Source organism: Cephus cinctus, unplaced genomic scaffold (assembly GCF_000341935.2).
Source record: "Cephus cinctus unplaced genomic scaffold, Ccin1 Ccin1_scaffold0017, whole genome shotgun sequence".
NCBI lineage: Eukaryota > Metazoa > Arthropoda > Insecta > Hymenoptera > Cephidae > Cephus > Cephus cinctus.
The window spans coordinates 224790-249266 of NW_014332765.1; the positions used below are offsets into that span (position 1 = coordinate 224790).

The 24477-nt window shown below is 35.8% G+C and overlaps 1 protein-coding gene across 1 annotated transcript in view; it reads right to left on the bottom strand.

Moving 5' to 3' along the window:
• The window catches only part of LOC107265201, a 280971-nt gene that overhangs the window by 211782 nt on the left and 44712 nt on the right, over window positions 1-24477 (bottom strand). The window contains exon 3 of the mRNA XM_025082561.1: window positions 448-590. Within this exon, the coding sequence (XP_024938329.1) occupies window positions 448-590 (143 nt within the window). The remainder of the gene's footprint in view (window positions 1-447; window positions 591-24477) is intronic.

Here is a 24477-nt window from a genome sequence, read left to right on the forward strand (position 1 = left end):
TGCCTTAAATAAGTTATATCGCATAAAATCAGTCGGGTAACTTTTACATTGACGTTGAACGATCAATATAGTAATAAAATTATTATCGAAACAAAATATTTTGTTAACGTCATACAAGATTTAACAAAATTTCCTTAAATAGTAAAGACATTATTTGCTCTTCGAAAACACATTGGCAGAAGAGAAATTTGTAAATTAATTAAAAAAAACTTATTTCATAAACTAATGTTTTATAACGAAAATAAGGCTATCGGTATGAGACAGAACTTTCAATTCTTACGTAAATAAAACAAGTAGAAATTTAAGAAACAACAAAATCCAAACAGATATTGATCTCTGTAGGTGAAAAATCCTTTAAAATAAATAAAATAACAGATAAAATCAAAGCTTCGGATTGGTACAAGTATGTTTCATTAAAACAGTAATTTCACTAAATAGTGTAATTACCTTGGGCACTTCTGGCAACAACTAACTCTACCAGGCCACGGGCCTTTTGCAGGATTGAAATCGCCTGTTCATGGGATATATTCGAGTCCAAGGGTTGTCCATCTATAGCCAGTATTTGATCACCCTCCACAAGACGACCATCGCTGAAACACATACGAAATGCGCTAATGAAAATCACATTATTATCTGAATTATCGTACTATAAGATGTCTACAGAGGCAGCAGATGTATCCTCTGACTTTTATTAGAGGAAAAGGGAAGATTTTATACTAAAAAATAAGTCGACCGATGAGAAGAACGTACGAGAGAATGAAAAGCAGTTATTTTGCAGAAAATATACGCTTATTCTTATCAGACGGTATTTATAGTGTAATGAATGAGCGGGTTGTAATTTACGAGAGAATTACCTGCTTCATATAATTTGGGATATAACGCGATGCTCATTCGAATAGAATCTTTTTTTTAATTTTTTAAGTAAACTGGGGTAACTCGAACATCTTGGATAGAATTATGCTATCTAGACTACCCACACTAAACATCGGTTTAATGTGGATCAAGCTTAAGATTTATGACTTCTAAAGATGTTGGCATTGGTATCCTGCAGACATCGCACGTTGCACAAATAAATATATAATTACTTTTAATATTCATTAATACAAGTTTATGAATCTTTAATAGCTTGGCGATGGATAAGTTTTGGCATAAAAATTTCATAATTGCATTCACAATTATGTACATACATCACCAAAACACATTACTGATTCATTCTTATCCATGAAATTTTGTTGTTTCGGTAGCGAAATAGAAGAATCGAATTAGTTAAACCCTACCTATGTATATTTTAGTATTCATGTAAAAAACTAATGTATGGGGTATTTTACAACCCTGGGTAGGCTTTGAGGATTAAGTAAAGTCCCGAATCGATATTATAAATTCAATTTAACCCTTGAAATTCCCGATTTCTTTGACGTTTCCATTTGCCGGTTGAAAGCTTATAACTTCAGCTTTGCTTTAAGAGATCCTATAGTTAGGACTGGAAGGTGCAACTTGGAACTTAGCGAGAGTTCTAAATCCAAATTTCACTCTATAACATATCCTACCAAATTTTTGAACATTATTTTAAGTCTATAAATATGTGTTAGTCGGAACCTCTAGGTTTAAAGAGGGTCCATTATTGACGCACGCAGTTAGGCCTTGGACGATAATATCGAGTTTTGTAAAAATCATATTAAACCTCAGCTGTTCTAAAGGGGACACAATTACCAGTTGGACGTTCAAAACGGTATTTAATTTTAATGTATTTTCCTATTCTATAAAACTCACTGTTACCCTCGAAATTCTCCTGAAGAATAAAGAGAGCCCAACCTAGGTTACAATTTTGGCTCGGAATCTGCATTATTCTTGTCTTCTTATTTTTAATAGTCAACAGCTTACACATCGCTTCCACGAGCATTCAGAGTTTATTGTTTAATGTAAGAAACTCAGTTTGCAGTGCATTAACATTTTTATTTGGCTTGCTTTAGTGAAATAGTAACATTTTGAAGACGTTGATATCGAGTGTAAAGCTTTTCAATGGTATTCAAAGTCCTCGTAACGTATTACTAATGATTTCCAGAATGAAGACCCGCTGAACAACCCCTTTTTTGAACAATCTCCTGCTTCTATCTCTTTTTTTTTAGTAATTAAATGCATTGCTCATCCTATAGAAATTCTTGGGTATAAATATATATATATCACAATTAATTCACATGTATTATACCGATGCAAAACTAAACAGAACCAAGATATTATAATATAATCACAATATATTTTTAAGAAAACCTTGAATAAAAAAGAGTAGTGTTAAATAATTTTAATGAAAGTATTGATTAATTATTATATACACTGTGACGTTACATTTTGCATGTCCCGCCACTAATGGCAGGATACCGTTTTGTATGCTATGAGACGAATTTACGTCTCATGTCACAAGGCACTCGTACGGACAATCGACACTCCAGGGTCACTAAAGTTTTCGTCATATAGCATAATTAATTATATTTTATTTGTATCTATGTAACGCATAGCACGACGAACAATCGAACTGACCAACAATCCCGAGAAACTGGGGATCCAAACGGCCTTGAAGTAAGAAGGCGGAAAATCGATGGTGATGCCGGATGGAAAGGCCCCATGGTCGCAAAAAGGGCGACTGTAACGGGGGGATATTACCGAAGCTTCGAGTCAATCTGTAGGAAAACCTGCGTAGAGGACTGAGAATCCCGAGAAAGCTGCCGAAGAAGGCTGGAGGAAATACGACAGAGACGGATCGGTACTATCGTTACCGAAAGCTTACTGACCGACGGTACCCGTCGCCACGAACGGCATCCCGTCTACGACGGAAAGTCAGGGCCCAGGGCTGTAAGTCGGCTTGGAGGGCCCGAGAAGAAATCCCGAACATTTGGATGAAGTCAAGGCAGAATTCGTCAGACGTCCCGAATCCTGGAGGACGCTCCGGGGAGTCATGGGAAATACCTGGAAGCCAGATAGATATCGGTTTGGCAATCGCGAGGCCAATGCGGGAAAGTCTGCCGTCCTAGTGTAACACAATGTTCACTATATTAGGGGACTTCCCGTGCCTCAGCGATCCTACAGATTTCCCGACCAAAAGGGATATGCCGAATACCATCATAACCCTGGATGGGGAACAATAGGACAACCGCCGCCTCGAGCCAAGAAAGTACCGGCGAGAGAGATTCCCTTGATTCAAATTTCGCGCGATACCATGGGCCCCGACATCAGTGCAGCCACCCTCGAAGGCCCAGATGCAGACCAATCAGCGGCAAATGAAGAAACTATCGGGGCGCCACCATCGACAATCAAGGGAGACACTATTCATTCGTCCGCTTACCGTTCGTGCGAGTGCGCGTTATTCCGTACTCTTATATCGACAACGTCCATAGTTTAAAGTAATTTTATATCTTTTGACTATCTGTTCCCGAGTCGTCGTGAGGCGAGCCCTTACGTTACCATTTACCATCTGATTTATTAACGAGCCAGCATATTATAGTAGAGTCAGTAGAGTTGTGCTCGGAATCGGCAACGATTCCCGTGACATATGTTAAACATTCCCGTCCGGTGGTTACCTTACCGTTTTACGAGTATTCTATGCTGAGATTTCGTTCCATGATTGGTCTCTGATTATTTTGTATCATATAGTAAGTTATTATCTATTTCGTTTGTATCTGAATATTCAAGTGCCCTGGAGTGTCCCCTGCGGATGAATCCATGGTCTACCACTTCCCGGTGGACTTTGTATTGTATATTTATTTGGTATTGATTTTCTTCACGTATATTACTTCGCGTTTTTACCGTTTTGCGTCTTTGTATTTTCCTCAGGCCCGTTGGCCGCCCGAATATTATTAATCTTGTAATTTATTTTCCGCTCAAGAGAGCGACGTGTCAATATCTTTCTTTATTCTTTTATTACTGTTACTAAATTTCTAGTATCTTTATTTTTCGTGTACGAATCCTTCCCGTGTGTGTGTGTGTGTCATAAGGACCAGCCCCTCTACCATTGCCGTGGTCTGAGTAGCTAGGATATCGCGGAGTGTACTGGGTTGGTGCTTCGACACCTCCTAGATGACTGGCGCCCAGTAACCTTGCCGTATCTTGTGTTCATGGAAAAAGCTTATTTTAAAGATTCCCTTACAGAGCATCGTTCTTGGACTTTCCGACTATTGTGATTTTCGCTTATCTATGTCGTTAAATATTTTCCGGTCACAATATATATACATATAAGTGTTTACAAATTTTCAGAAATATCCTAACACTCCTGTGAATTTCTTTAAGGTATCCTGATACAGTCCAGAGAGTGATCCTGCTTCATGTCCTTCTCTAGTTGACTAAGGAAAGGGTGAAAAAAACTGAACAAACCCAGGTCCTCATATTCCCCAACACCCTCTGGTAAGCCTTTTCTGGATCCCTGTCATATTGATCAATTTGTACAAAATTCGTAACACTCCTACTCCTTTTAGTTTTCTAGAACTGTCCGGAAAGTGATCCTGCTTCATCTCCTTCTGCAATTGACTAAGAGAGAGGTAAAAACAAAGAAACTGAACAAACCCAGGCCCTGATATTCCCCAACACCCTTTGGTAAGCTTCTCCTGGGTCCATATCTTGGTTATAAGTGTTTACAAATTTCCAGAAATATCCTAACACTCCTGTGATTCTCTTTTAGGTATCCTAATACAGTCTGTAGAAGTGTTCTATTTTGCATGCGCAAGATTAATTCTACTGTTACTATGATTCACTCAATGATAAAAAGTAATTTGTTCATACTCATTTTTTTGCTATAAAAACATTTCAATTAATTGATTTTGAAATATTTTACGGTATTGTATTGCAGAATTGTAGTCGTGATTATTACTTGGAAAGTATATCAAAACTGCGAATGTTTTAAACTTTACATTGTTTTAATTGCAATCTGTTGTGAAAATAAATCTTAACTAATATTACATTTTGTCATTATAATATTAATTAATTATTTCAGTAACCTAACTATTAAAGAATTTAAAAAACCTAGCTTATTGCTATGCGAACTATCAGTGTGCACTTATGTGAATCGGTCACGGTCACATGTGCCTAGCTGTCATTTTTTGAAGAAGCCACACTGCCGTGTCGGCCACTTGCGGCCAACTTCTGCTGGTGCGTTTCTACTGACTAACTCTGTATATAATACTCCGTGAGAATAACATATCAAATATTGAACAAAGGGTAAAAAATAGAATACATACTATATGAAATTACCACTGAATTAGTATAGGAAAATGTTTATATGTTAAGAAACGAAGCAGGTATGCATTTCGTCTAGCGCTTGTCTCTAAATACTTTTCTTTGTCTAATCTATATATAGGATATAAACATCTATAAAGACGAACGGTTAACCATTTAGTGAACACAAAATTATCAGTTACTACATTTCAATGCTACAGTTGCAAATTGTTAACTCAACTGTTAATGTCTCATTCGTATAGATTACATACGTATAGAATTTACATTAATTTTTCTATTGCATCTTGATTCTAGTCCGCTGTCAAACGGTATATCCTTAAAGTCAGGACCAATCCACCTTTTTACGCTAACATCCGAATAAAAAAGTTTGGTGAATTGGATGGGCCCCAGTTAAAATAGCACAGAATTTTGCATACAAATCACCTAGATCCTTTTATAAAATCACAAAGGGCAAACAGAAAATTTGGAAGTGATGATCTTGCAGTGGTAATCGGAACCCGCAAGAATAAGTAAATCTGCATTATTTACGAAACCACATATCCTGCTTGTATGCGGGATAGTGAAAGCACTTCTCTTGTGAATTAGTCTTACATACAGCTGAAGTTAGTCCAATGTCAAGTCATGTTTTGGAGCATGAACCTCGCTGAAAGATTCATGCCTCGCCTAAGAATAAAACTGCTCATGGCTACACGGGTGTTATTGTTAGCCATGTATTCAGTTCAATGCACGAGCTTGAATACGAAATTGTGCATGATAACTTCACCATGCATTGTTGACAGTTCCCCCTGAAAAATTATGTCACGTGTTCAAATTTTGAAGAGCAACGTTGTAAATGTCACACAACAAATCTTATGACGCACGTCATATAAAGCATCTCTTAGTTCTATCCTAGTGCTTGACGATAACACGTTTGAAGCCATACCCGCCCAGTTCTTACTTTTGTTGCACGATATCCTGCAAAATCAAATAACACATTGCTGAAATGCATTAACTCTTACTCGTGGTAGTATCAATTCGTTGAAAACTAAGGATCGTGGAATTGCCGCTTACCTTCCTAAAGAGGTTGTTAGATAGGAGAAGTAAAGAACAATTGATTGGCTTTCTGCGTCTGTCGCTCTATGATCGTCAAGTAAATAAAAGTTCTAAACACAAAAGTCCTATCTGTACAGCTTTCGTATACTTTTCTGCAGGCAACCGAATTTTTATTTCGCTTTCAAAAGTTTCGTCCGAGGTAAGAACTCCAAATATTGACAAATAGGCCAAGCTTGGTCCAGTTTTGAAATGCCAAGCCTTAGTATGCCAAAATTGGGCAAAGCTTGGGTCAAGCCTTTAGAACCAAGTTGAATTCCCAAACTTGAGCCAAACTGCAGCCAAGTCTTGGGAACCCGTGCCTTCAAATCTCAAGTTTGAAGCAAACTCTATTGTTCTGATACTTTACATAATTAAGCTCGTCACCTACCAAATTCCACCCGAGTGGAAATTTCGTCAGGCATACTTGCTATACTATCAGGACCTGATCAGGTATTCGTAAGGGGCAACTTAACAAGCATACCTGATGATACTCCGATCAGCTTGACAGGGTTTATATAAGGAATGTCTGCTGGAACAATGAAAACCTTGTTCAATATCGTCCTTATTAGGCTCGAATATGTTTTGCATTATACGTAATGTTACGCGGACAATGAATTTTACTACATTATTAGATAATTTGTTTAAGCAGTATGACAATCCGAATAAAATTACAACCCATAACTATATACGACAGAAGTAAATAACCGAATAGGTATATTGGCAGTCCATCGAATTCCAGGGTACCGAGATCAAGTCCCTCCTTCAACGTCAAACATTTATTTTCGTAAATATAACTTTTCTCAGATATAATCTGTGCCATTTAATCGAGTATGTCTGTAAGTTGAATGTAAATGCAGTTAAATTGGTGAAAATATGTTAATGTTTTTCACGCTGGAATACATTGGCACCCATCCAGTACGGGCATAACGTTCCATTACTGGGATATTTACTTTAAAGTCGTTTATAAAGCCTAAGTACAGTTCATCCCACTTTGATAGACAAATAATACAACTGTATAAAAGGATTTCTTTTTTTGTTATCCCTGTGTAAATGTGCGACATTTTTTTTGTATTAAAACTGACTGAACAGTAGTATATCCCTGTTTTAAATAAAAGCAGAAAAACTTTCATGGTTGAAAATCCAAATACTATGGGTGCTAACACCCGTATGTGTATTCAAAAACAATTATAACATTTGAAAAATAATTTTTCATAAGTATAGGTAGAGTTGCTGCAAATGCAGAATATGTGATATGAAAATACAGTTTGAGTGATCATAGAAGATATTATATCTTGCTTAATTGTTTATAATTCACGATCCTGACACAGGGGTTGGTCCTTAATCTCAGGCAGAGATTTTCTTTTATTGCCAATAATGACCAATGGCAACAAATTAGATCAATATGAATTGGAATCACTGTATATTCTATCTTGGCCCAATATTGATAAAACGATTAGTAAAGTCTGGTATATACGTAAGCAAAACATATATTTTGTGTTTAATCCATGGTTAGATAACCATTAGCAGTATATTGGCGCTAACTCGAACCCAAACTATGATCAATAGTGCTGGATCAATTGTTTTTACTTAAAATTCAGTGTTTGTCTAATCAAACGGACATGATTGGCCTGAGCATAAGGTAAATGTTGTTACGTAAAAAAATATACACTATAAGGTAATCATTGGTGCAAGGAGTTACTATTAGCGCACCTGTGTGAGATGTATACTGTTACAAGAGTCCCTAACCAGACACGGGGTATCCGAGCGAGTACTAGTTTTCTGCCGCGCCACTAGGTGGCCAAGGCAACTCGCATGAAAAAACGTCGGACCGGATAAATAATTAATTTGTCGATTTTGCGATTTTTGTCTTCGCTATCGATATATACTTTTGTATTCTGTATCTAATATCCAGCTTCTCTCATCCAAGAGAGAACCATATTTTGTGATCATACCATCCGTTGACGACTTTGCGGTTCTAGTTTCGTTTCAGCAACTTAGTCCAGTAGCTCAGCGTTTAGTTATCCTGGACAAATTAGCAGAGAGTGATCGCTCGCATTATCCGCAGCCGGAAGTGTGTTGGCTTCCACAGTCTCAAATCACGCATCATCCGTAGCTGGAAGTGTTGGCTTCCACAGCCTCAATCATTCCTCCGACATTTTTAATTACACCGATTGTAATAGAAAACCGATAGATGATACCGAATAGAGACGCAAATTATAATAAACGAGGAAAAGTTTACCTGAAAAGAACGTTTTATTAATGCTGTAACACAACTAACCCTTTACCGTTCCGAACCCTGGTTCACTCTAAGAGCTAAGTGGCCAAAATCGTCATTCGAGGGAACTGGTACTTCACCATTCTTGACAGTTGGAAATAATCTACGTTACAACACGAACCTTTAAACTTCGAAAACTTTAACCTGGATCTTTCAGACTCTGAGAACTTATGGTAAAGAAATTGAGGTTCAGATCTGAACTTTCAAAACTATGTACTACCAACTCCTACACATCGAAAACTATATCATGGACTTCTTAGGCTTCGAACCCTATTACGGCGAACCCTTTCAGATTTCAGAAATTATGACAACGAGCTCCTGGACTGCGAAAACAATGACTGAAAACATATACTGTTGCTATGTCTATGCTAGACTTTGGTCATGCGCGAAGAGAAGAGAATAAAATGAGATATGTGAAATGTCGGCTATGATAAGATAATGGATTTGAAGGAAAGTATTCTGTCAGGAAGTCAACCCAGTAGCCAAGTGAAGAAGAAAATAATAATGGCCACTAGTCTGATTTGCAGTGAGTCAGAGTAATAAGTCCCATTGTGCAACAATGTTTTCGTCACTAACAAATTCAGTAAAAATTACTTTCGAAACGGTAATGATTATTATCTTATAAATAATGTGTACTATTTCAGTCTGTTGATCAGTCATTTTCTATGCTACCTAGAATTCGCTGCTAACCAAACTAGAAGTCATAATTAGGTACCATTCTTGTTTTCCGTATTTTTAAGAAAGCATGCCCGTAATACGCGATAGTCTCATTGGCTATATACACTGTCGTAGGAAAGTTTCTGGACAAAAGATATAAGTTGGGAAAAATTGAACGAAAACGCATAGACGCTTGAGGTATGTTTTGGGTTGAACAGTGCAAAGAGGAGTGACATATACGTTGTTCTATAGACAAATCTTAAATATAATTTAGTTGAATGCTGCCCGAGAAAAATGCGCGCAAGTTTTGAGTGCAGTTATAGGCTTTGTCCGGAAACTTTTCGACGGCAGTCTACACCTAGGAATATTTCTGAGTAATCAACTGCAGATTTACCGCAGATTTCATAAATTTGACTATGCATCGAAATTGTCCTTTTCCCGATTAAATTGATGTTTTAAGTTAGTAAAAAGTCCAGAATGTGAAAACAAAACCGATTGTTAATTAAATGAGGGGAAATTCGAGAAAAAAACTGCTTCCTTTTGGGCTCTCTTCAAGAGCTAACTAATTTATGAAATCGGCCACTTCATCAGATAGAACTCAGAGATTTGATAGAAGAGAAATCTGTCTTTGCACACAAGATAGATTTTTGTCGAAAAGTTTGCTATTACCTAAAATATATGTTCATAATTTCTAAATTTTACAATTATCCTTGTAGGTACACTGAAACCTCGTTTAAGTTGACTCGTCAGAAACGTAAACATCTCGATTATGTTGACTCAGGAGGGGATCCCACCACTGTGCTGTTCCCCTCTTGCGATTATTGTGATTGGCTGATGCGCGTCACTATACAATTGCATTCTCCCTGCCTCATTACTCGGGGCAGCTGCTTGAGAATTAGGTGGGGGCGCAGGAGTCAACATAAACGAAAGGTATCGCGTAAACTTAGACGCGAGTAACCTTTTTTGAGAGTCAACTTAAACGAGGTTTCAGTGTATTAATAAGCATTAAAAATATCTGGAATAAAAAGATGTCCCGAGTCGAAAATCTAACACCAGTTTAAGCCTTGCATTAGCGATTACTGCTATAATAACTCATGTTTCCCAAAATTAATAAAAAATATCATTATATCTGTTTTACATCTGTATAACAATATAGTATAAGTATGGCCTATTACCACTAGAGATACTAAACGTAATTAGCGATTGATCGGATGCTGATAATTGGAATGCAAAATCTTTTTTTATACTACTCTTTGCCATATTCATGTGTATCTTCAGTGCATCTTCCCTTGCACCACAACATGTATATTCATTAATTTAAAATAACATATCAATGAAATGTAATTAAATTTTACACAATTTGGTAAACTCCAGATCAAAATATGAAGTCCATAACATATTAACGATACTTTTCAGCATCAAGAACTTTCGCTATCGACATTTATCGTCATATAAAATGTTATAACATTTTATAGTTATTTTAATGTTATAACATTATATAGTATTCCATGAATAATAGATGTATTTCGTTCATAGCAGTGACTTTCAAAATGTATTCGGGATAGTTCATAGGAGTAAACGTTGATATTGAAAATTAGCGATGTCGAAAAGTATCGATAACAAGTTACATAATACTTCATCAGCCTTCTTTATTTGAAAACTCTTAGCGGCGGATCCCCACGACCGAGAAAAATGTGAAGGAAGGTGTTGCTAACGTAATAAAGGGTGAGAGGTATCGAAATGACGGCGTTAACCAGGGAACTAATTTATCGTGCTCGCGTGTGTACACTTCAGACATGCTTGAAAGAACTGGAGAAAGAAGGGTGGCTCCTGATTTGCAACTGGCCGATACAAGAGGGATGCGTGCCTAGAGGCTCCATCGAACGAAGCGGTACCGTTAGCATGGTATGAAGAGTCCATGGCGTAAAGTATCTCGGAGACCTAGCTCAAATTGTCATTTGAATCATTTGAGCTTTTTGTTCTCATTCGAGGGTAGAAGGTAATGCGGCTCAGTCAGCTAACCAGCCTGTTAGGTTATATACGATAGATTCAACGCAGTTTGGTTCTCGGACTCTCCCCTTTATCTCTGTATGTTAGCAATTACGCACGCATTGATTTGCAAAACCCTTGCTTCAACGGTGCATGTTGCCCCGTCGGCGTTTTCCGTTCCCTAAGGCATAAATGGCATACCTAAAGGCTTGTTTGCATAAAATCTCCACGAACGAACACAAATAAATTTCCCAACGGTTTTCATACTCCGATCGATAGCTTCATGGAATTCGTAATTTACCTACAATGTAAAAATTCGTAATAATTGTATTATTTTACCAGTTCAGAGTAATAATAAATCAAAGAATCAAACTACTGTTCCAATTTTACGTGCAAAACAAAATAAAAATAATCAACATATATGAACGTTAACGACTCTGTGAAATCGTAGACTACGATAGCTATGGAATATACATGGAGGAATTCTATTTATAAAATTTAATCATTAACGCATTGAGTGCGGAATAAAAAATATTTTAATTTTTAATTATCTTAATTGAATCAAGGTAAATTAATATTAATTGCAATTTAAAAATTGTTTCAGAGTACATCTCCTCATTCCAACTAATGGCACTCCTTTTGGCACACTTAACACCGATACAGATATTTCCCTTCATATGGTGCAATCAATTTTTCGCAAGAAACTTAACAGCATGAATAGTATTGTCACAGATAGTCACCATCGTGTGACTTTTCTAATTCTTTTCATTCATTTATTATGAAATTTTCTCTCCGAAAACAATCGACTAAACATTCTACAAACCGTAACAATCATTGTAATATAACTTTCGCCAAATTAACTCCAGAAGTAAAGGAGAAACTTGAAAAACAGTTTTTCACGTTCAATCTAACACAGGTGGAAACTTTGTCAGATTTATCCTACTATTTGCTATGAATTATTTTAAAAAGTTATATTTAACTTACACTTACTACTATTTATGATGTTAATACTTAATCCCTTTTAAAATACTGTAACAAAAATGTTACCATAAACTCCTCCCCGCCACCTGGGATTCGAGAGCACCACTGGCCCCGAGCACTATTATTGCATATATTATTGGTTATTAGTTGCATATATTATAGGTCTATTGTATTTAGTTCTAAGATCCCTTCTTTCCACCCTTCTCTCCCTGTTACCATTCCCCTAAGGCACTGGTTCGAGGACCGTCATCGTGAACCATTTTCGATGAACCATCTTCAAAGGAAGGATCGAGAGAGTGGCTACGTAACCGAGGCAGCGGAATGGAGGGAAACCATAGGCAGGTGAACAGCTGACCGAGATCCGTGGGGATGATACCCGTCTAGCCCGTCACCATCACCACTTGTATGCAGCCCCGGTGTAGTCGCGTCACACCGGTAGTCAAGAAGCCTGTGTGACGGCGGTGGAGCCCTCTTTCTCTAAGTCCGCGGATGTACTCAGGAGGATTTTGACAGGCCTGGAGGCCGCCATCTTGCCCGACGCGCGACATCCAGCCCACGCGCCGGCTGAGCCAGCGCCGTGTCACCCGCCTGCAAGGCCTTGGAAGGCCCGTCAGGACGGCAGCAACAGAAAGGACCAATGCCCAACCAATCCTTTTTTTGGGGACGATCTACAAGCGAACTATTCATATACTGATGAGATAAGGATTGAATCGGGCTTATCTAGAATAGTTTGTCATGCCGCGATGAGACTAAAAATAACAAGAAATTTTATGAAAGAAATAAGCATGGAAGGGGAATACTCAAAAGGTGAAATTTTGAGGTATATTCTTGCGAGGGGAGCGCATTCATGCAGTATGTATTATGATATGCGAAACTATTCAACGGGAGTAAGTTTTTGGCTCAGAGCTTGTCGCGTAGTATGCTTGAATGTGAGTTGATGTCATGTTATGATCCTTTAACGAACAGGACTTTGGATGATTTTGTCTCCAAGGGTGTTTTGAAAAGCTACGTGGCTCATGTTCAATGCAATAGAATAGGAGCCAAAGAAATAGAAAGTATAATTGTTAGACATGGGATTTACGAAAATTGTATTAGGTAGTTTTTGAATTTATCCATTCGTTATTTTTTTTAAATAATATAGTACACCCTAAAAATGTTCGGCCAGAAGAAAAGAAAACGTGTGTACCTAAGTAGTAGTGAAGAGGAAGAAATAGAGCTTCTTGACAACATATTTTTCTCTTCTGAAGAAGAGAATTTAATTGGTCAAAGAACAAGACCCGTTTTGCGCGTATTAAGTTCAAGCTCGGAATCAGAAACTGGAGAAAAAGATATTTCACAATTGCAAGAAAATAATGGCAATCAATTTACATCGCCAGATCCATTTCAATCCATTTCATCAAAATTTAATTCCAAAAGTACACAACTTTGATGATATAGATTCTGGATGCAAAGCAGCCCTAGACAACACGTCAAAACCATTAGATTATTTTCAATTATTTTTCCCAGAATCGTTAGTAAATTTAATTGTAAATGAAACAAATAAATACCATAATTATTAAAAAAAAAAAAGCGTACATGGAAGCCTAATTCGCGAATAAATTCATGGTACGATACTAATGTAGATGAAATATACTGTTTTTTAGGTACCGTATTACTAATGTCACGCGTAAAAAAAACTTTCTTACCCGGAATATTGGTCGAAAGACAAATTTATGAAAACTGACATTTTTCATGATATTATGTCTCGAGACAGATTTTTGAACTTAATGCAGTGCTTACATTTTCGCAATCCCGAGGTAATAAACTGTAGAGATAAATTGTTCAAAATTCGTGAACTAAATGATAGCTTTCGATTGATTTTAAAACAAAATTTCTACCCGTTCCAAAATATTTGTATAGACGAAAGTTTATTATTGTTCAAAGGTCGCTTATCATTTAAACAATTTATACCATCTAAACGTAATCGATTTGGCATAAAGTCTTTCATTGCTTGCGACTGTAAAACGGGGTATATTTTAGACATGATAGTATATTCAGGTTCGGAAACAGAAATTTCGGTGTTTCAAGAAAATTTGGGTAAATCCGGTAATATAGTCATGACTCTCATGAAAGATTATCTTGGGAAATGGCACAGCTTACATGTGGATAACTGGTGCACGAGTTCACTTTTACTTAACACATTACACTTGAGCCAGACAAATAGTTGTGGTACCGTAAGAAAAAACCGCAAATTTGTACCAATTATTTCAAACAACCTGCAAAAAGGAAAAATATCATTTCGATCAACTGAAACTTTATTATGTATGAAATGGCAGGATAAAAGAGAAGTGTGGATGTTGACAAGTTTACATCACGCTGATATCGTAGAAACAGGAAAGATCTATTACCTTACAAATACACCAGTAACAAAACCAACATGTGTACATGATTACAATCGCAATATGGGTGCTGTAGATAAGACCGACATGGTAATTAGTACTGTTGAGTGTATTAGAAAAAGTTATATATGGTACAAAAAATTTTTTTTTCATTTATTAGATATAAGCATTTGGAACGCATATGCTTTATATAAATACGTATCAGGTCAAGAGTTAAAATTCGCGACATTTCATCTACTACTGATAAAATAAATTTTTGGAAAATATTTACGAATTTCAAATAGATACCAAGGGAAAAGAAATACGGACGACCCCTTACGTCTTATTGAAAGGCATTTTCCAAGTACTTATTTCAATCCGTCTGCGATAAAAAATAATCAAACGCGAAAATGTGTGGTATGCACTAAACATAAAATCCGACGAGAAAGTAGATATGAATGTAAAAAATGCGATGTAGGTTTATGCGTTGATCCATGCTTTCAAATATACCATACACAAATTGATTATTAAATTTTTCTATCAGAATTTTATCTTTATTCGTTAATTATGGTTTTATTATTTTTATTATGTTAAAATTGTCAAAATATCCTGTTAAAGTTGTCATACCCTGTGTTACATTATAAATTTTCGATTTTTTCCTTTGTACTTAATTACCGATTATTATTGAAGGAATGTATAAAATAAGTTAAGTAAATTAAAATAGCTTAAAAAGTTACTTAATATAAATAAAAAAAATTGATATTTTTAATTTGTTTGCTATTATTATTTTTTAAACCCTAAGAATGGCATCAAATTTCCGGGTACTGTTTTGGACACTGTCAGTTTCCACTAGTCAGTGGACAACTAGTCGCAGCGACTGACAAGCGAAAAGCGCCGTCCATATAGATGGATTCGTCCGAGAGCGCGCCGCAGTCAAAGGGTTAATTGTCGAGGCTTTGTTCGTAGATCCAACGTAACCGCACGAACCCGGTCGAAGATATTCTGCCATCCTCATTCCTTCAGGGGCCGGGAAAGGTTTTAACATTATTATTATTCATTTAATTGAATACGCTTCTGGTATAAAAAAAAATTATTTTTGCTTTCTTTCTTAGACTGAGTTTATCCCAGGTTCTGGAATTTTCTTGAAGGCAGTCAATTTGGAGCGATATAAAACAAGCTATAAAAATCGTAGCAATAAATTAGCTTGTCGTTTAATGCGGATGATAATCGGGACAGAAAATTTAAAACATTTGTCACCAACTGGACGTGGAGATTATCGTCCCATCCCAAAAGAAATATACGACGCAATTGAAAGTAATTACTTATTAACGAATGCACAATCACGTATGATGTGCAATGGAAGTCTCTGTCACAGTTTTCGCATAATTTACCATTTCTCTATTTTCAGTATATATCGGTATATTCAGTATATATTACGACGGATTTGTGTAGCACGGCGAGAAAAAATTGAACTAAAATTAGATAAAAATGATCTAATACAAAAATCCATATTTTTTTGTTATGGATTACACCGCGACTGAATATGTGTCTCGGTTACTGCAAAGGCATAGCCAGAGCAGCAGCGAGACGATATGCGGAATGTTTCCAAAATTGCCGACATCCCGATCACCGTGTTATTCTGCAAGCCTTCCATCGTTTACGGAACACCGGTAATGTTTCACCGCAGCATGGAAATGACTCAAGTGCTCCTCGTCGAATTCGGACTCTTCCAACAAAGGAAGCCATATTAGACTATTTTATACAAGACCCCGAAACAAGCACGAGAGACGTGGGTCGAGCACTAGGCATCTCCCACACGCTTGTTCACAGAACGATAAGGGCCGAAGGGCACAAGCATTTCCATAAAACTCCGGTTCATATACAGCATGCTCCCGATCCTGAAAGTCGTTTGAACTACTGCAGATGGCTCATCTGACAGCACGAGGCCGATTCCGGGTTCATTTCGCGAATTTTATTTACCGATGCAGGATAATCAGAAATGTGGATTCCACCCGCGAGGGAGGCCGGAACTCACCCCTAAATGTCAGCATCTCACTATAGTGTAGCTGAGATGCTGATAATATGTTAAAACTGTAGCCCACGTGGTTTATTCGTTAGAACTATTGAGATAACTTTCCTAGGGGATAGAACTCTGCAGGATTTTCTTCCTCTATGCTCATATATGTGACATTTGATGAGATGCTAACAAGCGGTAACGACGAACATAGACATTTTTTAGTAGAAATAATCATTTATGCGGAAATCAGAAGCCCCAATAATTGGGCGTAAGCAATAATAATTTTTTTCCCAACTGAATCTATTTTTATTCGTTATGCCCAATATTCTTAGACAACTTTGCATGGTCAATGCCAGGCTTTTTGCCTTATATTTATGGTACACATGTTCAATGCCAAAATATATGTATGTACCATACATGAAGGACTGTTTAACCCTCGCGGATCTTTTCCGTAATTGGACATGCAGTACTACTTAAAGGAACTGTTTCAGATTTTTTTCTGATTTTTTAATTCACTCGTTTCGGAAATGAGTTTTTTTTTTTTCAATCCTGTAATTATGGGTAAAAAATAGTGGCGCCGGCTTTGGTAGAGAATACCTTAAATAAGTAATAATATAGTGAATAACAATATTGATATTACTTTCTCTCAGAAATTTATGACCGAAAGACCATCTTCTGGGACATTATGGGACTGCCATGTCGGAATGTGGACCGTTGGTCAATCTGTGGGCCATGCGTTTCGAGGCGAAACACAAGGAATCAAAACAGATAGCAATATCGTCAAACTCGACAGGAAATCTATGTAAAACTATCGCAACTAAGCTTCAGTTGAAACTTGCATGTCAGTTTTATACGAATAAAATCTTCACTTTGGCTGAGAAGTATAGATCTTTGACGCACATCATATTGAAAGATTTACCAATCACATTCGACAGTTCTTTGGAAAAGAACGTGAAGTGATTGAATAAAAAAGTCGAAGTGCTTAAATGGATCGAACAAAATGGCAGTACATATAAACCTGATATGGTTCTCTCTATTGACGGAAATGACCGCGGACCTCCATTCTTTATAATTAAATACATATTTATGTATAAGAATGTCGTTAATTTTATTGTAAAAAGTTTTGAAACAATTTTCAACTCGCATGTCTATGCGTATCAAGTGTTCAATAAGTCGAAGACAGGTAGCATAATTAGGCATAAGCATTTGTTATGTTCTCGCCCCTTAAGCGTCATAAAAACACTAAAAACAACATTATATTATATTAAGGTCTTATAAGAAATAATAACAGATTTTTTAATCGAATTTTGTGCTTATTCTTTTAGAAATGATATAACCTGAAAAATAAGTCATTTAAGGTTATTTTGTAATAACCGCTTTTCTCAATATATTTATTAAAACTATTTATGAAAATGCAAGTTGAATAAGCCATGGCTGCTCGAAGTTAGCCACTGTTCAGTTCCCACAGCTATACCGTTTCGCTCCTGCAAGCGGACGACGTAAAGTAGAAGGGTTCAACTGTTAGAACTAGATAGTAAGTCTGTTGTGCCGACCGACTTCAATATAGCTCCTGTAGCCAGATATTTGGTTGGCAGAGCCGTTCATTTTTCTCAGTGCAAGATTGCAACGCTGATTGCAACTTGGGGTGGTAGCGGATGCCATATTTTCCAACGATTTTGAAATACGCTGAGTAAATTAAAAAGGTTAAGCAAAATTCAAATGTGTAACTGACGAATGGATGGTAAGAATTGCTTGATTACATGTGCGACAAAAATTTAGAAATATGGGTGAAAATAACAAGGGAAAAATAATACAGTGCGAATATCCTAATGAAATTATCCGTTGTGTCGTTGGTGAGGAAACTCATGAAAAATTGCAAGGTAAATATTATTTTATGTATGTATACATTTTCAAGTTAGGTGAATAAATATAATCTAATAATATTATTAATATAATTATTTCGGCTCCATAGATTCTGTCTACAGACGAAATTTTTTTAATCACAACGATACTGGTATAGACGAATGTCGCTACTTAACAGAAGAAGAGATAATTGCAGAAGTTGGAGACATCTCTCATCTTGCAATCAGGAACTAAAGGCTGTTTGGTAAAGCACATATATTAACATTAATTTTTCTTTATTTTATGCTGTAAAAGAGCACTCATAATAAAACGAACAAAAGTAATCAAAAGGAACTAATAAAATTATATCGTTTGCACTATTATAACTAGTTTCATGAAAACGCTATCTAGGTGTCAATGAATATTTTTCTCATTTTCAGAAATATCTTCACCAGTTGCAGAAGCATTTGATATGCAAGATATCGAGCAAACCTATTGCTTAAAAAATATAATTTATAATGTCAGTGAAACAAGAGACTCCCCTTCCCATCAACCCGTTTAAAGCCCTCCGTCCCGTTGCGACACCGCGTGCTCCCGAAAGAGCGCCCGTGTGCATTGTTTTGATTCCGCATTTGTTTTAGTCTTACGTATATTTTCAGTTATAGTTATCATATTTCTGAATATCTTTTCTTTTCTTTGCTATTTTCTTTTCTTGTACATCGGCACTTTGTTTTACTAATTACAATTTCTGTTAAATCATAACCCGTGTCCCCTTTGTTTTTCTCTTTGTGTCCCCTCCCGTACTGATATAGATGTTCATGAGTAGACCCTCGGTGGAATCACCAATCCAGCACGTCACAACTATCAAGTCATAAAATTTACTTTAAAAAATGTGTAAAACCTGAGCTAAGAAATTACTTTATTATTATGTGCAAATGGAAACACGGTTTATTAATTTTTTATTTTACAATGGACAATTTTCCTTAGGCGGGCCAGATTCGCCGCTTCTTTCCTCGTGAACTGACTATATGTATATAGAAGCACATTAAGAAAGACGAATCGGTATCATACACACAGAAGATTCGCATCTTACATACGTGACTTGGAAATATTTCTATATACATTCAGCAGTAGCAATTAATCTTCGTCGAGATAGTGCCCTTAAAACACGCAAGCCATAGAAGACGTTTGATTGCCAAGTTAGATACGAACGAGTTACCATATATACGTGTATACTAGGCGAACCAACTAAAATTATCTGAACTAATGAAGTATATTGTCTATTGTAAATACTTATACAAGTTCTACCCAGTTAAATAAAGAGGGAATGAAAGAAGTGAAAATTTTTACTGACTGTTTCAGTTATTTGAAAATTCATAGAAGTAATAGTGATTTCAAGTCTAATCCACTACTAAATCACTTGCCTCTGATGAAACTGCCTTAATATACTGACGAACAGTAAATTAACGCAGCTACAAATATTATATAATATCTAATGAACATGGTAGGTACTTTTATTTGCGATGCATGTAAGCTATACTTCTACATACTCGTATAATTACTTGTGGAAACAGTAATGTTCAATTTCCATATGTTCTCGTAAATATTTGGTGATTATAATTCTTAAATAAAATAAAATGTATTAATTAATCTGGTGGTTCAGTTGGTAGAGTGTCACAGTTCTCGCTTCGAGCATCCCGATGATCGCAGATTCAAATCGCACTCACTCAAAATTTGTAATTGTGAATGTGAATAATAAATTTATGCGTAAAAATATCAGACGCTTACATTGCAGTAATATTTAAAAAAAAAAAAACATTTTTTGTGTACTGATTCAATTAATAAAATGTCACTGATTAACAGTAGTTCATTTTTAACTGCGACGATCAGTGACCATTAAGGAACATTATTTAAATAAAATGTAACAGCGAATATATAATCTTTTACGTGGCAACGCTGTTAACATGATAAAGGAAACAAACAATAGTACAGGGAAGAGACAAGAAAAAATGGGACGTGTTGTGTCATGGAGATTTAAGAAAAATAAACGTTCCTTTTATTATGGCAAAGGATCTGTTTCTTTTCGGGAAATAGAGACTCCGAACGAGTTTCAGCACTCAGGGAGTGCGACACTATTTACTGATAATCAGTGAATATTCATTAATTTATTTTAAGAGAGGATAATTCAATAAAATGTTAGTCCAAGTGTGTTTTAACGCATGTGAAGAAGTAGTGTGGATGAGGTGCCTTCATAGATTTGACGGACCAATCGGACAAGATGGGTAACTCAAGATAATCAGACTCCTGATTAGTCAACATTTTTTTATCGGATTTTTTCTCCAATCAAAAATCTCGAATCATCCGTCTCGTTCGACTAATCCAGCAAAGGTGCGAAGGCACCCTAATTCCAAATAGCGGATGTACGCTGCATAATAAAAACGACAATAAATGAAGCGTCCTTTATGCAACAGTGACATAATTAAACGATCTATCCAATGCACGAATCTTATTCATGTACGACAAGAAAAAATCTCCCCTCTAAGGTTTCCAAGCATCTCAGTACGTAAAAGGTAGATACACTAATCTGAATAATGTTTCTCCTTCTCCAAAAGTCAGTTCTATATTTAAATGAAAAATGCTGTAAATCATCAGCAGAATTGAAAACGGAGGCACTGGGGATACATCTTGCAAGAAGCTTATAACAGGAGACGTATAAGAGAAAAGCTGCATCTGCAGGATGAAAGCACGAGGCAAATATATATGTATGGTATAAATATACATATGTCAACCGAAACAACTGATACGCTATTTGAATTTTCTGTATTTCACTGACCTAGTTCACAAATAGTTTTCATATATAGGTTCTCATATCCAAGAGAAAATATATATAGAATCTTTGCTATGGATATACATATAGGCCTTTGCTCGTATCTCTATTTTAGTGTTAAAAACGTCTTTTAGTGATTAAAAGACACAGTTAACAGCGACCTTACTCATACCTCTCTTTTAAGACATTTTTACGGAAAAATCCTAAAAAGACCCTATAAAAGACGTACTTTAGTGGCGTGAATTTAAAATTCAAAAATTCAAAATGAAAAAATTGCTTGATTTGGATAAAAAATAATTTATAATAAAAAAAAACCTACGGAAAATATAAAAAAAAAAAATTTTAATATACTTTAGGGTGTCCTGTATAAGTATCTAAATCGTCGTTTTGATTTTCTTAATAGTTCAGTCAGAAATAATTTTGTTCAATAAAAATTACCTATTTATTTACTTACAGTATTGCAAATAAATAATGACTGCATACTTTTTTTTTACACTTGCTCATATTTTAGGGACACTACAAATATTGTATAAATACATTATTTGTTGTTAAAAATTAGTTTAAAACATTTAAATCTGAGTGAAAAAAGTGAGTCACTCAGTGACTCGCTGTGATGCAAAGAGATAAGCCTCTGTTAGCCAGTTGGCCAGTTTTAGGCTAACAAAGAGCGCTTAAGGGAAAGTTTCTTAAAAATAGGTAAGGGCAATATTATACTGCTATTATGTCATCTATCAAAATGGTGCCCATCAATAGTATCGTTCACCTCGTTTACGTTTGCGTATTAATGCAATGTGCCAGGTTAATCCGAGAGTTTCTGATAATCAAATTATTTCATTTAAAGTGAAAAATGATCGTGAAATTAGTAACAGGTGCCAGAAGTGGAGGGATTGCATTTCTCGTAACTGTTGAATTGGTCCAAGGGGTTAATGTCTCCAAAGGACCACTTGAATGATAGCTTGTCTCGACGGTCTGTCCATTTAAGTGAAATCCAGTATGGTTTTCATTGTTGCCCAACTTGTTGCGTGTAGACGACTAGTTAAATGCTAAAATAAATTGAAGAAAATTTGTTTTGGTACTGTACAGCAGTAGACATCAATATATTTAGTTGATTACTTGAAGAATAATCTTATGTTAATATTGATACACTTAAAATTAGTGAACTTAGTAATAAAATTAATAAACGCATGAAATGTTGGAAAATGTAAGTTCCGTATTTGACCAACATTACCTCAAAAAAATATTTTCACGTATTACGAAAATTAGCACATATGTATTTGGAAATACACAGTGGAAGAAGTGCGCATGCGCATACCGTTGTCCACCATATTTGTACCACGACGTTACGTTGATTCTTCTAATAATGCGCTTTTAAATAAAATTAGTTAAGGAAAATACGAGTATCGCGTCTTTTAGCAACGATCTAATCACTTTTAATTAAAAGACGCTAAAAAGCGATTATAAGAGAGACAGAGAGACAGAGGTTTGAGTAAGGGGCATAATCTATTAGAAAATCAATTACACGATATTTATATTCGTATTGCCCCTAATCTTCTCAAGTCGAAATTTCTCCCTCTGAATTATCGCGGATATGAATAACATTATCCAAATCAATAGTAAAAATTTTCCCTCAAAAATTAGAATAATTATATGTTAATTGATTTTGTATTGTTCCCTATATCGGTTTGATAAATTTGATAAATATGGTTAACCCCATGAGTGTCAGGGACGTCTATATGTGTCTGGACCACGGTCTTGTATACAGGTCTGAGAATTTCCCTATCCTCACCACGTTGTATCTTGTAACCCTAATGCGGCCGGTTTTGCCTGCAATCGCTAGTGTCGAAGAAGCCTGCTCACACAGCGCATGCGCATCCGTAAGTTCACTGGAACCTCTTATCTCCGATTGAAAAGGAAAGTTATTGACCACAAAAAACCGACGCGATGCCAATTAAATAAAATTTTGATAAGTTAAATAAATAAAGAATTGATGATTAAAAAAACTAAAGTTAAATGGACCAATTCACCTAAAAGTCATGAAAATTAAAACAGTCAATTTTTTCTTGTGTCGTAACTTTTTTATTGAATTTATTTGTAACTCCTGCGAGATTTTCAAATGCATATTTCTATCATTGTGATTCAAGTAGGCACGATGCACTTTCTGGTCATTGTTGCTTTTTTCAATTGCAATATACCATATATTACACATTACAACGAACAAAGCCGCAGATTACGTATTCAAGAAAAAGATAACTGCACACGCGTGGTGCTAGCACGTGATAGGCTTTTTCAACACTAACGCCTCTTGCGATAGTGGCCACCTTATCGTCATGCGTTATTTGCCTAAGTGCCCGGACCTGTATACAAGACCGTGATCTGGACCATCAGTGTCAAGGACATTATACCTTTAACGCAAAATTTCATGAGAACGCATAGTAGTTACCCTACAGTCAAGATTAATTAGCAGTTAATGATATAGGACTATAATTTCTTAATATATACAAATTTATAAATATCCTAAATAAAAAATTTGTATTATAGCTGTAAATTCATTACGTGAGTTCGACTTTGAGCATTCAACTCCCAATATGTATACATTGGGCAAATCAAACTAATGCATTTTTATAAATCACAAAAATACTACGTAAATATTTGTGAGTTTCATATTCTGCCGGAATTAAAATAACGAGGATTTACTAGCAAATAAATATTTCAGATTGAATAGACATAGAATGGAAATCTCGTTAAAAAAGCACAACGGTTTGCCGCGAATATCAATATACAATTTCGCTGGGATTGTTTGACCATTTTCACGTTCGCAACTCGTTCAATGGCAATAGAGGATTGAAGAGCATTGGTTAATCAATAACGAGCTGAAAATATTGTTTTTTTTTTTCATTTCTAAAATTCAAAGATTAAAGTGATCATAAGGACTAATTTCCTCAATCTCCATACAACCCATATGTTAATTGTACATAGCACACTATTAATTTTTTCTACCAGAATGATACAGTCAGTGTGACATCTTTATTAGTCAGGACCACGTGAAACAATCGAGAGTGTCTAATTGTTGTAGTTTTTTTTTTTTTAAATACGCGTTACAATTACACCATGTGCTACATATTCCGCATAATCACGACCAGTGCTCCTACACATCGGTATAATGAGAAATAAACGAATTTTATAATATTTTCACTATCTCTCATCAACCTCTTGTGTAACGTTTTTCAATATTCTAGCTATT